Genomic DNA, 13,771 nt, shown 5'->3' on the forward strand with positions numbered 1-13,771 from the left:
CCCCCACCCCCCCATACTTCTCAAAATGACTTGTGCTTGCACATATCTGTGTACATATGCGTGGTTTTCTAATGTTGGATAAAGTATTTGCAGCATTTTATAATTTTGATTATTAATAGAATAACATAGGGATACATCAAATTATATTCTAAGAGTCAGCAGGATTCACATGCCTATATAATGTGTTTGGATTGCTTGTTCCATGCAGTTTCAATTTTTGAACGACATAAAATATTAACTGGTGGGATTGATTCCATTAGCCTTGTTTTTATTGTTCATTTATCTGTGTTTTGTTTTTAATTAGTCAAGAAAGGCATTTTGTTGAAGATCCAGTGCTAAAGTCTTGCACATTCCAACCACAGTAATTAAAGAGCTGACTTATCTGGCTGTAATGATAAAAGACCTCTTTAATGAAATGTCTCCCTTTGGGTTTTTTCAATTTTTCACTGAAGATTTTTGACTTTTTCTGTTACTTTTCCCAAAATGAAGATTCTTTCATTGTGCTCTTTTAGCGACTGTTTTTTCATACCTGTTTCTGAGCCACATATGGTTCGACTGTTTCACAGAATACGGTGTTTTTGTTCCCTTTGTCCATCATTTCCCAGGCCCCCCACCCTTCCCCCTAAACCACAGAAAATGCGGAAGCCTAGGCCACGCTCCGTGTATAACCATAAGCTGTTTAACGGCAATATGGAGACCTTCATCAAGGTACCCTCTGGTGGTGGTGTATGACTGAGCCTGCCCCTGTGGAGCAGGAGGGGAAGGCAGCTAGAGCCTTCGCTCTCATTCTCTTCCTCACTTTGGCCTTCTGTTCCTCCCTCTTCCAGCTGCCCTTGATCATGATATAACGCCTCTGTTTAACCTCTAATCCTCCTCCTCCCTTCCGTGGTTCTGCCGGTGCAGACAGACAGAGCGGCAGTCAGCTGTCTCTTCATTCCCCGCCAGAACAATTTACCATCTCTAGCTTTATTTCTAAATCCAGTAAGTCTTTGGATGACTTTGAAGCAGGAGACAGCAGTGGGTCTGCTTTGTCCCTCACTGCACCCAGTCCTTTACTGCATCTCCATCTTACTGCATTTCCTATTGCCAGTCCCTGTGCTTAGCCTTCTTTAACCTCCAGAGGTGTCATCTGTCATCTGAGCTTTTCTAACTTTGTGCCTCTCTGCCCTCTCTTCCTGTGCTTCTCTATGCTTTGCTGCTTTCTGTCCCAGAGGAAGAAGGAATGCCCGTACCCGCATTCAGGTACCTCTGTTGTTAGAGTATGTAGCTCACGGCACAAAACTATTGGACTAATCGTAATAATTTACTTGCTACTGCTTCAGCTTCACTTGCTTGCTGCTAGTTTTCTGTCTTTATTCTGCAGCATCACATTATAAATAACAGTATTGTATTGTTCTGCTACTGTTTGTATTATGCTCCTCCTGAGATTTGCTTAAAATAATGTTTATGAGCTTTTTTCTTTTTTCTTTTTGTGGTATGATGGAGCATTAGCCTGCTTCTATATCGTGTCTCTTTTTGTTACCATAAACCACAGCAGTGGTTCTCTTATTCCTATATTCCAAAGTTAGTACTGCATGTTTGATACCTCGTCAAGACATTGTATAATTTATAGCAGTATAAAAGTAACACGCAATACTGTATATTATTTAATATCTTAGCTGAGTGTTGCCTTTTGCTATTATATGTCTTGCCTTGTCTCTATTTTAATATGTTTCCACATTATTTAATTTCAGGATTCAGGTCAACCAATTCCACTTGTTGTTGAAAGCTGTATCCGATACATCAATTTATACGGTAAGTTTCACATTATGTTGCTGTGACTACTACTTTCTGAGTGAAAGGGCAGAAAACGAAAGCAAACTATGAAGTCATTTGAAAACTCCTTCAGCCACATAAGAAGTGACAGCAGCTATCGGAGAAGGCAATCTATTTCCACAAATAGCCGCAGGTACAGAGACTGACCTGCTCTGCTCTGCTCTGCACCTCGGTCTCTGAGACACTCAGCTGCCTGCCAGTGATTTGACAAGCTCATAACAATAGATCACACAGGGAGAGTTTTGAAAGTACCATAGGTCTTTGTTTAGTCAGTTCAGCCACCCTCCCACCCTTTTTTATAACTCCTCCCTGTCTACCTTCACATCTGTCTTCAGCTCATTGCTGTAGCCTGCGGGCCTTTTCCCCTGGATCTGGACCTAATGAAACTCCAGAAAACTGATTAGGAACCCTCTAACTGAAACCATATGCTGCAGCCTCACTGAGGGGCCCTCTCCTGGAAAAATACGCATCTCCCTTTATGACTAGATTACATTTCCTGCTCTGTGTTATGTGTTTCCAATGGGCTTTCACGAAACTGGCACTGGGGTTTGTAGATAATGACAGGTAGCATAACACTGAATCTGTAAATTCTGGGTTGTATTTCTTTCAGGGTTGCAGCAGCAAGGCATATTTCGCGTGCCAGGATCTCAGGTGGAGGTCAATGATATTAAAAACTCTTTTGAGAGAGGTGAGTCAAAGATGGCTTTATAGCCCTTGTTTTCATGTCACAAATACGTAAACGAGATAAAACCCATCTGACACATTTTCAGCTCATCCAAAACCACCGCTGAAAGCATATATATTGTGCATTCTTAAATCAGGTGAAGATCCCTTGATCGACGACCAGAACGAGCATGATATTAACTCAGTGGCAGGGGTGCTGAAGCTGTACTTCAGGGGACTGGAGAACCCTCTCTTCCCAAAGGAGCGGTTCCTGGACTTCATCTCTACCATCAGTGAGTCGAGCACAACAGGAAACGTTCAAAGCAATCACCGCTGCGAGTGGCTTGCTCAAATAGGAAAGAGAAAACACACCTTGCAGTTTCTTAGAGACTCAGCTTTACTGTAGAAGAGAAAGGCATTCAGGGCAGCACATGGAAGCAATCTTAACACCGGGGCTCTCTGCCTGATATTTAACAGAAAGCCAGCAGGAGGAGGAGAGTGCGGGCCACATCGGTTTGCCATCTACGAGTTCACCGCAGAATCATTTCTCCCAGAGTGCAAATTATACAATGACAGTCAGGGGGGTCAACTTTTTCTCTGGGGCGAAAGGGAGCCCAGTACGGCGCAGACACGTGCTTCAATGAGCTGAAAGTATTACAGTCCTTACAGTATCTTGCTTCTTTAACTAAAGTTGTCAAATGAATGTAGCGGAGCAGAAAGTACAATATTTCCCTCTGAAATGTAGAGTGGAAGTATGTAGTGGGATAAAATGGAAATACTCAAGTAAAGTACAAGTACCTCAAAATTGGACTAAAGTAAGCTACAGTACTGAGAGTAAATGTACTGACGACAATTACTATTGACGCGTATTCTAATAATTACACGACCAGGTAAAACCCCTGTGTTCCTGAGTGAAAACAAAGGAGGTGCCTATTATAAAAGTTAATATCAAAAAGGTAAAAGACTAACCAAACCACCACAGCCAGAGATGTTCAGCTAAGGTCAAGGTTATGAAATGGTTTGGTCCACTTAAGGGGGGTCTGAAATCATATTATAAGATTCTTCCAGGCATGAATATGGGAAATATATTATAATATTTACAATTACAGGTAATAATGATAATGTTTAATAAATGTTTCAGCCCCCTTCAACTGTTGTTTTTTTAATCTTTTCTGGGATTCAAGTCTTAATTAGGGGGCCCCCACCCCACCCCACCCCCAATCTCCCCTGTATTTTGAACCCTGATTTCTCGCCCTTTCTAATAATTCGATCAATCAGTTCTCCCTAAGGGTCTGATGAAAGGCACGAGGGGGCATCTATTAAACTGTCAAATAACAGTTTTCAGTCTACACTGCCTTTTGATTCAGCATGGTTGCCTCACTTTGATCAATTGTCCATGCTAGTCTGCTTTATAATGTATTTTAGTGGAAAGTGTTGTCATAGTTTCAGCGCCCATATACATTATATAAAGATTTAAAAGCTATATTTGTCTCCTGTTTGTCACAGTGTAAACCAACCTCTGTTCTCTGTGTTTCAGAGCTGGAGTCTGGAGCTGAGAGAGCACATCACATCCAGCAGATTATTGTGACTCTTCCTCGGACCATCATAATCGTCATGAGATACCTGTTTGCTTTTCTCAACCAGTGAGTTTGTGCTGATTCTCATTCTCATCCCGTATATCTTGTCATGCAAAGCAAAGTATACAAACATGACTTCTTTGGATTAATCACCAAAAGTGTTATGACACTGAATCTTACCCTAGATGTAAATATACAGAAATTCCGTAGGGGAAAATCCATGTGGAATATATTGAATATCAGATAAAGACAGAATAGCTACAGTCAGGACAATTAAGATCCAAATTATTTTTATATTTAAAAAAAAATATAACCAGCTATTTATTGCTTCGTCTGTTTACAGTGCTTTAGACGTTATTTAGAGCCTCGGAAACCCATGCCTCACTGAAGTAGTTTACCTGTCCTCGAATAATAGATGTTATTAATGCTCATTCTCGTGGCTTCGCCTGCTGAACAAAGAGTTTGATTTCATACCCCAGGTTTCACTCCGCTCTCCTTTACCCCCTTCATTGTTATAGCTACTCCAGCTGTGTCTTGATTGCTCAGCCTCAGCTAGTTGATAATATGCAAAGACTGATTATGACTTACTCTTTCAGCTCTGAAAGGTTTGGTTACCAAGAGTAGGTTGTGGCATGCACAAGCAAACTTGATTTGTTGATGGGGATGGCTGATCAGACGTCCTTCTAAGCAAATGACTAACAAAGCTGCGCAATGAAGCAATTAATACTTCACGTCAAAGCTGAATTCAGTTGAAGCCACTCGCTGTGTAAGAGATGTCTCTGCTCCACAGCAGTTAGTTTTCATACATTATGGAATTCATACAAAAACTAACTGTAAACAAAAGTGCAGCCAACGCAGGATTGTTGCCTTATCACTCCTAAACTGATAAGTACATCTTTTAATACACATAATAATCATGAAGAAAAAAAACCCAATGCTGTCCTTTCCCCCCAGTCTCTCCCAGTACAGTGATGAGAACATGATGGATCCATACAATTTGGCTATCTGCTTTGGACCAACCCTGATGCCCATCCCAGATGGCCAGGATCCTGTAGCATGCCAGGCACATGTTAACGAGGTCATCAAGACCATCATCATCCACAATGAAGTCATCTTTCCCAGTCAACGTGAGCTGGACGGCCCGGTGTATGAGAAGTGCATGACTGGGGGGGAGGAGTACTGGTGAGTATTAGCTGGACCAGCTGGTAAACATGTAATTAAAAGACAATTATGTTGAGATTGCATTCCTGTCATCTGTGATTTGCGTTGAGGTTAAGAGGGAAGTGTGACATTTTTATCAGATAATCACCTGCATAAACATGCTTATTTTTCATAAGGAAAATATCTGTCATGCTCCAATGTCAGTGACTTTTCACTTTCCATGTTCTCCTGCAGTGACAGCCCTCACAGTGAACCAGGAACTATTGATGAGGCCGACAACGGAACTGAACCGCACACCAGTGATGAAGGTCGGTACATCACTGTAGTCATTTTTCAATCCTTTTTTTTTTTATCATCCAGCTGTGTTTTTAGCGACTTTAGCGGCTTGGCTCTAGGAACGGCAATGCTGGCCTGGCGGTTGGTCCTAGACTGAAATATTTCACCAACTAATTGCCATGAAACTGATATTCAGGGTCCCCACAGGATGAATCTTACTGACTCTGGGCTCCTGACTTTAGCACCGATCCTCAGTTAAAAATTGAAATTTGTCCAATACTTTGGTTCATGACCAAGTACCTGCAACACCAATAGCATTCCCATAATACTTACGTGCTAATTAGGAAATGTTAGCATGCTAACACACGGAACTAAGATGGTGAACATTATAGTGTACCTGCTAAACATGTTGGCATTGCTATTGTGAGCATGTTCACTTTAATAGAGGCTCACAGAGGATGGCTGTAGACTCCTGCAGAACATTTTTTCTAATGTTAGTAGCTGTGTGAACTGTGGGTCTTGCCTGTGTGTTTTGCAGTCAAGATCAGAGCCGGGGGCAGAGGTCACCAATATTTTCTCTGATAATATAGAATTAGACTTGTTGTAACTTTAGCATTTGAGTTCGCACACAAAAAGCTCTAGTTATAAAGTTGAAAATTCTCCAACTGTGTCAGAGATAAATATGAAAACATTTTTTTGATAGATTGATCATTTAAAGAGAAGCATGTCAAGGTATTTCACATCTTGGCAATTCGTTTTAAATGGATTTCACATGAGAATGTGTATGATGTGATTTTAGAAGTCTTTGTGGATGAGAAAACCTTAAGTACAGACTGACCTTTTTTATTAAGTGCCTTTGACTGAGAGGTGAGCGAGGTTTGCACTGCAACAGCTTATGATCGCGAAGGCTTATGTGATGTTTGAAGCTGAAGGCAAGTTGAGTAAACAGTGTTGGCATGCGGCACTGCTGCTTTGATCCATCTTTCTGTGTGTGTGTATGTGTGTGTGTCTCTGCCCCCCCCCCCTTCGCTCTTTGTTCAGCGTTAGTCAGCAGTTCTCCTGGGACTTTCTCCTTTGTGCAGTATTTCCCCATTTCTCCTCTGAGCTTTGAAAACATAACTGGGCCAGGCACAAAAGCCAAAACACGGGTAATACATGAAATAATATCGCCTGTGCTGTCAGTGAAGAGTGAACAGACAGGTCTATGAAGTATGGAGTATGTTGGGTCAGAGTGAGGTAACTCTATCTCACAGCTTCATCTGTGCTGTTGGCTGCGTCTGTAATGAGTGCTGACCCTTTCTCTCTCTTCTTGCTCTTACTTGGAAAAGAGAACAAAGGCCGTTTGCCTTCTGTAAGGTTCTGCTCTTCCTGGCCTTACTGCTGAGAGTCTTATGTGACATTATAAACTCTGCTGTTGCACTGTAGTTTCTGCGGTCAGTTCAGTCCGTGGCCTCTGGCAATAATTCAGTTTTCATGGAGGAAAAATAAGTTGATGTTGTTAAATTAAGAACGGGTTAGCCAAGCTGTGATGATGGTAACTTTTCACTTTTCATTACTCTATAATTGAAACCAAATTGGAACAATGCTGCTTTTCAACCTTATTATCCCTTTAACACCCTTGCACCCCTCTGGTTAGTTTTCAAAATGAATAGTTTTCTTGCTGAGAGCTGATTGATGTTAACCATAGAGTTTACTATGACTGACTGACTGTGGCAAAAACTGCTTAATTAATCAGCCTTGTCTTATCCTAAAACCTATTCCCACATGTTTAAACAGTAACATCTATTTGTAATATAGTCTACTACTCAATAATTATTTAAGCTACAATGAAATAATTATGTAGTAAGCAATAAGTATGTGATTTGTGATTGTAATTTACAGAGATGTACTGAGTTTAATGTTTTGGAGATAACAACATTACGTCTTGCATCACAGCACGGATCAAAGCACTCTAAAGTTTTTATTATTGTGGGTTTTTGTGCTACATGTGCATGCTAATAACCTTCAATATGACCAAAGCCATGTTGAAGTCCATCAATGAAACTGTTAAGCTATTTACTGATGTTATTTTTTTTGTTTTTGTTTTGTCTATTTATGTTTTCTAGAGGTTGAACAGATCGAAGCCATTGCCAAGTTTGACTATGTGGGACGCAGCCCCAGGGAGCTGTCCTTCAAGAAGGGAGCCTCTCTTCTTCTGTATCACAGGGCGTCTGAAGACTGGTGGGAGGGCCGTCATAATGGTGTTGATGGTCTCATCCCACATCAGTACATTGTAGTACAAGACCTGTGAGTAAAAGCAGAATGTATTTTAGTAGGTGTTATTGTCAGTAATTCCCTTGTGTGATCCTAATCTCTTATGAAAGGTTATTTTCTTAACTTGAGTGATTTACCTCTCAATATAGTTACAGTAGCTTAACAAGGCTCATTGTCATGTCACAAAATTGAAGGAGAAAATGTGTGTGTCTTTCAGTGATGATGCTTTCTCAGATAACCTCAGCCAGAAAGCAGATAGTGAAGCGAGCAGTGGACCGTTGCTGGATGATAAAGGTTCATCTAAAAATGACGTCCCATCACCATGTGAACAGTCACCTGATTACAACTTTGGCGGAGTCATGGGGAGGTAGATGCCACTGAGAATAAACACCTTTCTTGTTTTGAAAATTTCTCCTTCTGAGGGAATTCCCTGTTTGACACTAAAACGATCCCGTTGCACAGGGTGAGGTTACGGTCCGATGGCGCTGCAATCCCACGTCACCGTACAGATACCCACAGTCCGACAAGAGTGGCCGACACTCCGCCACGAGCCGCAGCCTGTCCCAGCAGCCCCCACAAGGTGTCTATAAGCAAGGGTCGCATGGAGAGCCCAGAAAAGAGGCGCCTCGGTACCTTTGGCAGTGCAGGAAGCATCAACTACCCGGACAGGAAGGCCTATCCTGACGGCCACCCCCTGAGACCAGTGCCAGGGGCCACTCGTCACAGCAGCCTCGGGGACCACAAATCGCTGGAGACTGAGGCTCTTGCTGAGGTAAGGCTTTGTCATCAACCCCCTGGCTTGTAAATGTTTTTAGTCATGGCCAATTATTACCTGAATGTGTGTGCCTTCAAGTTCACTGGACTGTTTTCTGCTGTTCTTTATACCGTCCAGCTATCTGTCCATGCACACGTCCTTTAACTGAGTGTGAGCTGTTGAAAATATGAAATAATTATTGACAGTAAGCTATAAACATATTTATGTTTATTGACTCTGTGTTGTGAGTACCAGACATATTATAACATTTCAGACAATTATAGCATATAATTGGGTATGTTTGGTAGAACAGAGCTGGGCCCCCTGCTGTAGCTGTCAGTCTGAGAGCAGCAGCTGGGACCTGCAGTAAATGTCAGAGCCAGACTGCAGCTGGGCGATAGACACACCTCAAGGACACAGAGGCCTGGAACTGAATAACAACTCCTCATCAGCTAATGACTGCAGCCATTAGGTCCCAACACAATCAAACAAAATGTTCAGCTCCTACTTCAACTTGACTAGAACCAGAAAGGCCCTGATTATTTATTTCAGAAAATCGCTTTAGTTGTGTTGGATGCGACATCAAGCCTGCATCTATTTTCTGTCAGAAGTGATTACTGATGTGAGTTAATGCAGTGCAGACCTTTCAAGTCAACCTGTGATGGAAGTACTGAAGTGCAACAATAATAATGTAACACTAACAAAAGTTATTGTAGACAACATAAGCAACAGAAATGAATTGAAACCAGTGTGTGCCTGAAACTGCAGATGCTTACTTCTATAACCTGCAGGTTCACATTCAAATGCTATATGTCGCACTATGTGACGTACTCTGCTGACCTGCCTGTTATTATTGTTCTGTTCTCCTCATCCTCATCCCTCTGCTCCCAGGACATAGAGAAAACAATGACTACAGCGCTCCATGAGCTGCGGGAGCTGGAGCGACAGAATACCGTTAAGCAGGCTCCCGATGTGGTTTTGGACACCCTGGAGCCCATGAAGAACCCGGTTAGCTCTGAGCCCGGCAGTCCGCTGCATACCATTATGATCCGTGATCCAGATGCAGCCATGCGCCGCAGCAGCAGCTCCACCTCTGAGATGATGACCACCTTCAAACCTGCTCTCTCCGCCCGCCTGGCCGGGGCTCAGCTACGCCCCCCACCCATGAGACCAGTGCGTCCTCCTCCGACGCAGCACCGCTCCAGCAGCTCCAGCTCCTCAGGAGTCGGCAGCCCTGCTGTAACTCCCACCGAGAAGATGTTTCCAAGTAACAATTCAGCTGCTGGTTCTAATATGAATGCATCCAGTGATGCTGGGGATAAGTCTGGTACCATGTAGCAAAGGTGGAATCTGCTAGGTGGGAAGGTTGTAAAGTTTTCCAAGTGAGGGGGAAGCTTATGGAAGTGGGTGCTGATGTGTGGGAAGCAGAGACAGATATTCACCTCTCTGTTTTCTGCCTGACTTAATTCATATATTCAGGAAGCTCCTGAAGCGAGCCTACCGTATGTTACCATGGTGATAAAGCGGTGGAAGAAGCTGTAGAGGTGTGACAGCATGAAGCTTGAACCTCTTTAAAACTTGATTTAACTACAGTAAATGTGTATAGGAATACGTGTATTTCAGTTTTACCTCAATTTCAACAAAAATCTGTGGCCATGTTCTCGTTTCAGAGATGCAGTGAATGCAAGTGAAGCAATACTTGTGTGAAATCTGGTATTAGTTTCTACCCAGCGAACACTGTCCAGCTGATGCTTCAGTCACTTCAGCTGATGTGTATGAAACACCTCATCTGGACTAGTGTACACATTCAGGCTAATATACCATGTCTATCTATCATTGAGGTCATAGGCCTTATGGCTGTACATAAAAACTTACTTGAAGTTGCCATGGTTTCTGTTTGTACTATAATTCAGTGGATGTTCAGCAAAGTATCAACATAGTGACATTATATACTTCTGCATGCAGGGTTTGGAGAAAATAAGGGACCCATTAAAGGCTTATTGTAATGATGCAGAGTTTTCTCATGTTGTTCATTGTAAACAGAAAATAATTACTTTGAAACCTGATGAAAAAATATCAAGTCTCAAATGTTCAAATACATGACAAAGTAATACATTAGGACATTACAGTGTTATATTTTAAAGATGCCATGTGTGTGGCTGTTGGTACTATAGATGTTGTACCTGAAGTCATCCTGTTCACTGCTAAAGATAAAGCGTCCAGATGTGTGAAGATGATCTCTGAAGTTGTAGACATTACTTTCAGGAGTCATCCTCTGCCATCATGGGCGGTGGGCATGTTGCCATGTTTTTTTTTTTCTATTTCCTGTATATGAAATGCAGAAAACTAATGCATCAACTAATGTAGGAATCCTGTGGTAAACTTGTACATAATATATAGCTAGTAATTTTTTTAAGTGTTAATCTTGTACAGGCTAATTCAAAAAATAAAGGCAAAGGGTTGATGTGAATGGCACTTGTAAAGAACATAAACCACCTTTTTATCATCTTCAGTAAACTAGAAACATATTCTTTGGCTGTGTACAATATAGTTCAGATCATTTACTGTGTACTGTGTGTTTAGATTGCATTTGGTAATTGTACTGTAGAAAACTGATTGCTGTTGAACAGACCGCAAAGGCCGAACAAATCTTTTCTCCATTATGTTTTTTTTTTTTTTTGGTTTTGGTTTGTTTTTTTGACACACTCACCCAGTTTCAGACAGTGCGTAAAACTTGGAACTGTTTCCCGTTGAAGACTGATATGGGTGATTTTCATTATTGCATAAGAAACATTGAAAAGTACCCTCTGCAAGTTCCTCTTTCAAATTTAAGATGCGATGCTCACCCAGAGGGACCTGAAAGTAGATGTTGTGACATAGTGTTATCAAAGCCGTTTCCTTCCTTCCTGCCTTGTCCTTATCTCTGTTGATAGACACAGTTCTGCTCTGACTGTGTACTCTTTCTTGTTCCTTTGGAGGAAAACTGAATAAGAACTTTTCAGTGTTTATATCTACTGTCATTCTCACAGCTCTAGTCCAGAGACTTTGTTATGCGCATCCCTATGAGCCTGCTCTGTTCTGCATGTTTTGCGCTGTAATGACTGACTCATATTATGCAGCAGTTAAACAATGGCTGTATGTGGTGCCTTGCCTTGGTAAAATGCACAAATAATTTCAGTATTGGACTTTTTTTTTTTTTTTTAAAGAAACGGGCCTTAACATTTATGGGGGTTGGGAATGATGAATTAAGCCACTTGTAGCAGTTGTTAAAATAGAAGGGAAAGAGAACTAACAATGCTTGATTCAGCAAAAGGAAACTTAAATATGAGCATGTCAACCAGGCATTGACTCCACTGCCAACTCTGCAGTCATTCTGTACATTCTGCAGTGTTACAGAGACACATGCTGTAAACAGAACATATTCGCTTGTGGTCAATGTATTGTCTGCTTTTTATTTGTCATGGGCAGATATATAAATATCCAGGGTGGGAGAATCTTTAAGAACACAGAGCTCCTACAGCCAGAGAAAAGGCAATACAGCATTTAAAGTCATACAGCGCAGTCACGCTCTCTGCTGGTTCCTGCTGGTATCGCTTCTTGTGATGAACCAGTAGACACCGTCACCTCATGTGGGCATTATGAGTGTGATCTGGAGCTGATATTACAATCACCTGGTTCATCCGCATCGTTCCTCTTATCTTTCCTGGCTACAGTTTTGCACCTGTTGAAATCTATGAAGATAGAAACATATGTTTATTGAAATATGAAGAAAGCACACAATTTCAAAAGATGAAATGATCATCATTATATTTAACTAGACTGTTTTTTTTTTTTTATTTATAGAGTGTAAGTGGAGCAGAAAAATTTGAGTGCCTTTTGTGCACAACATCAGTTTTTATTGGACTTTTATATTTACTTTTTTTAAATGTAATATGTTGTCTATTAGTTGTCATGTTAATTATAAACTGATGTTGCTTTTTTATCCTTTCTTTCTATTGCTAATTACTCGTCGACCACCATAAGGAGTACATTGTGTAAAGATATTCCTCTCTTGAATTACACAACAATTATCATGAACTGCTCGTCTGTGTTTGGGTGATCCCTGAAGAATAGGAGTTATAAAAACTACTGTATACACAATCTACTGGTAAAGTTCAGTAGAGTCATCTCAGAATATTTCTTTCATATTTTTGTTTTCCCTGTGAACTGCCTGTGCTGTGGTTGAGCCGTAACTCTTGTCATTTAGCTTCTTCCCTCTCAAAGAAAAATCATTGCAGTATTGTTGGAAACAGCAGGACTGATATGGAACCTCTACATGCAGAGCTTATGACTCTCGTTTTCCCTACATGTGATGTTACACAGACTTTTTTTCTTTCCAGGAATGAATGCTGAAATGGGTAACACTGTTTGTCTGCTGACATGAGACAACATTAAGGTTGACATTAAAAAAGAAGATAGCAGTGAGGGAGCAGGCTGAGCGCCTGTCATGTTGTGGGGACCGGAGTGTGAGTTGCCGTCACACTGTTTACCTTCTCTTTAATTGTTTGTCTAGTGATGCTGTTTGTTGATGAGTGTCTGGTTGGTTGAAACCCTGTGATGTAATGTACACCATACCACTGACTGGATGTTGAAAACCCCTGCGTCCAAATAAAACCATTATTGCTCTGTGATCTGGATATTCTGAGTGATTTGTTTTTGATTTGTGGTGTTAGAAGGTTGTGATCCAGTTGTGAGGAAAAGGTGAAGCACATCACAAAAACCCAAACTATATGTCTCCTTGATTTGACTAACAATGCTTTAGATACAGATAAAGATGTGTTTGCATCACTGGTGGACTTTAACATTTAGTAGTTTAGATAATTACAATTTTGGCGTACTTTTACCTTACGTGAATATTTCTTTATATTTTCACTGAGTGAAATATTCTATTAACTACATTTATTAGACAGCTGGTAAAGATCTACATACAAAGACTTTGGTCATTTTGTATGATATGACAAACTGTTACAGACTAAACTACCCAACAGTAAGTATGTGGTTAAAATTGGCTCACTGGAAATTTTACTTCCTGATTAATGGAACAGTGAAATTAATCCAATAATATTATATGCGCAATGTAACAATCACATGGGCCATTTTTCTGCTGAACAAGTACTTTTACTTTTGATTCCTTGAGTAAAGATTATACTTCTGTCCTTTTACCTAAGTAAGATTTCTAATGTTTGACATTCTTGTCATGGGTTTTTTTTTTTTTTACTCTAGGTGACATTTG

At 40.9% G+C, this 13,771-nt stretch overlaps 1 protein-coding gene across 1 annotated transcript in view; it reads left to right on the top strand.

Moving 5' to 3' along the window:
- The window catches only part of srgap3 (SLIT-ROBO Rho GTPase activating protein 3), a 56,590-nt gene extending 43,428 nt beyond the window's left edge, over positions 1-13,162 (top strand). The window contains exons 12-22 of the mRNA XM_022745650.1: positions 606-708; positions 1,734-1,794; positions 2,426-2,503; positions 2,637-2,771; positions 4,016-4,121; positions 5,010-5,237; positions 5,451-5,524; positions 7,598-7,778; positions 7,963-8,112; positions 8,208-8,517; positions 9,391-13,162. Of these exons, the coding sequence (XP_022601371.1) occupies positions 606-708; positions 1,734-1,794; positions 2,426-2,503; positions 2,637-2,771; positions 4,016-4,121; positions 5,010-5,237; positions 5,451-5,524; positions 7,598-7,778; positions 7,963-8,112; positions 8,208-8,517; positions 9,391-9,837 (1,873 nt within the window). The 3' untranslated portion in view covers positions 9,838-13,162. The remainder of the gene's footprint in view (positions 1-605; positions 709-1,733; positions 1,795-2,425; positions 2,504-2,636; positions 2,772-4,015; positions 4,122-5,009; positions 5,238-5,450; positions 5,525-7,597; positions 7,779-7,962; positions 8,113-8,207; positions 8,518-9,390) is intronic.
- Positions 13,163-13,771: the final 609 nt, after the last annotated feature.

The sequence above is a fragment of the Seriola dumerili genome, unplaced genomic scaffold, assembly GCF_002260705.1.
Source record: "Seriola dumerili isolate Sdu_G_001 unplaced genomic scaffold, Sdu_1.0 BDQW01000089.1, whole genome shotgun sequence".
NCBI classification, from domain to species: domain Eukaryota; kingdom Metazoa; phylum Chordata; class Actinopteri; order Carangiformes; family Carangidae; genus Seriola; species Seriola dumerili.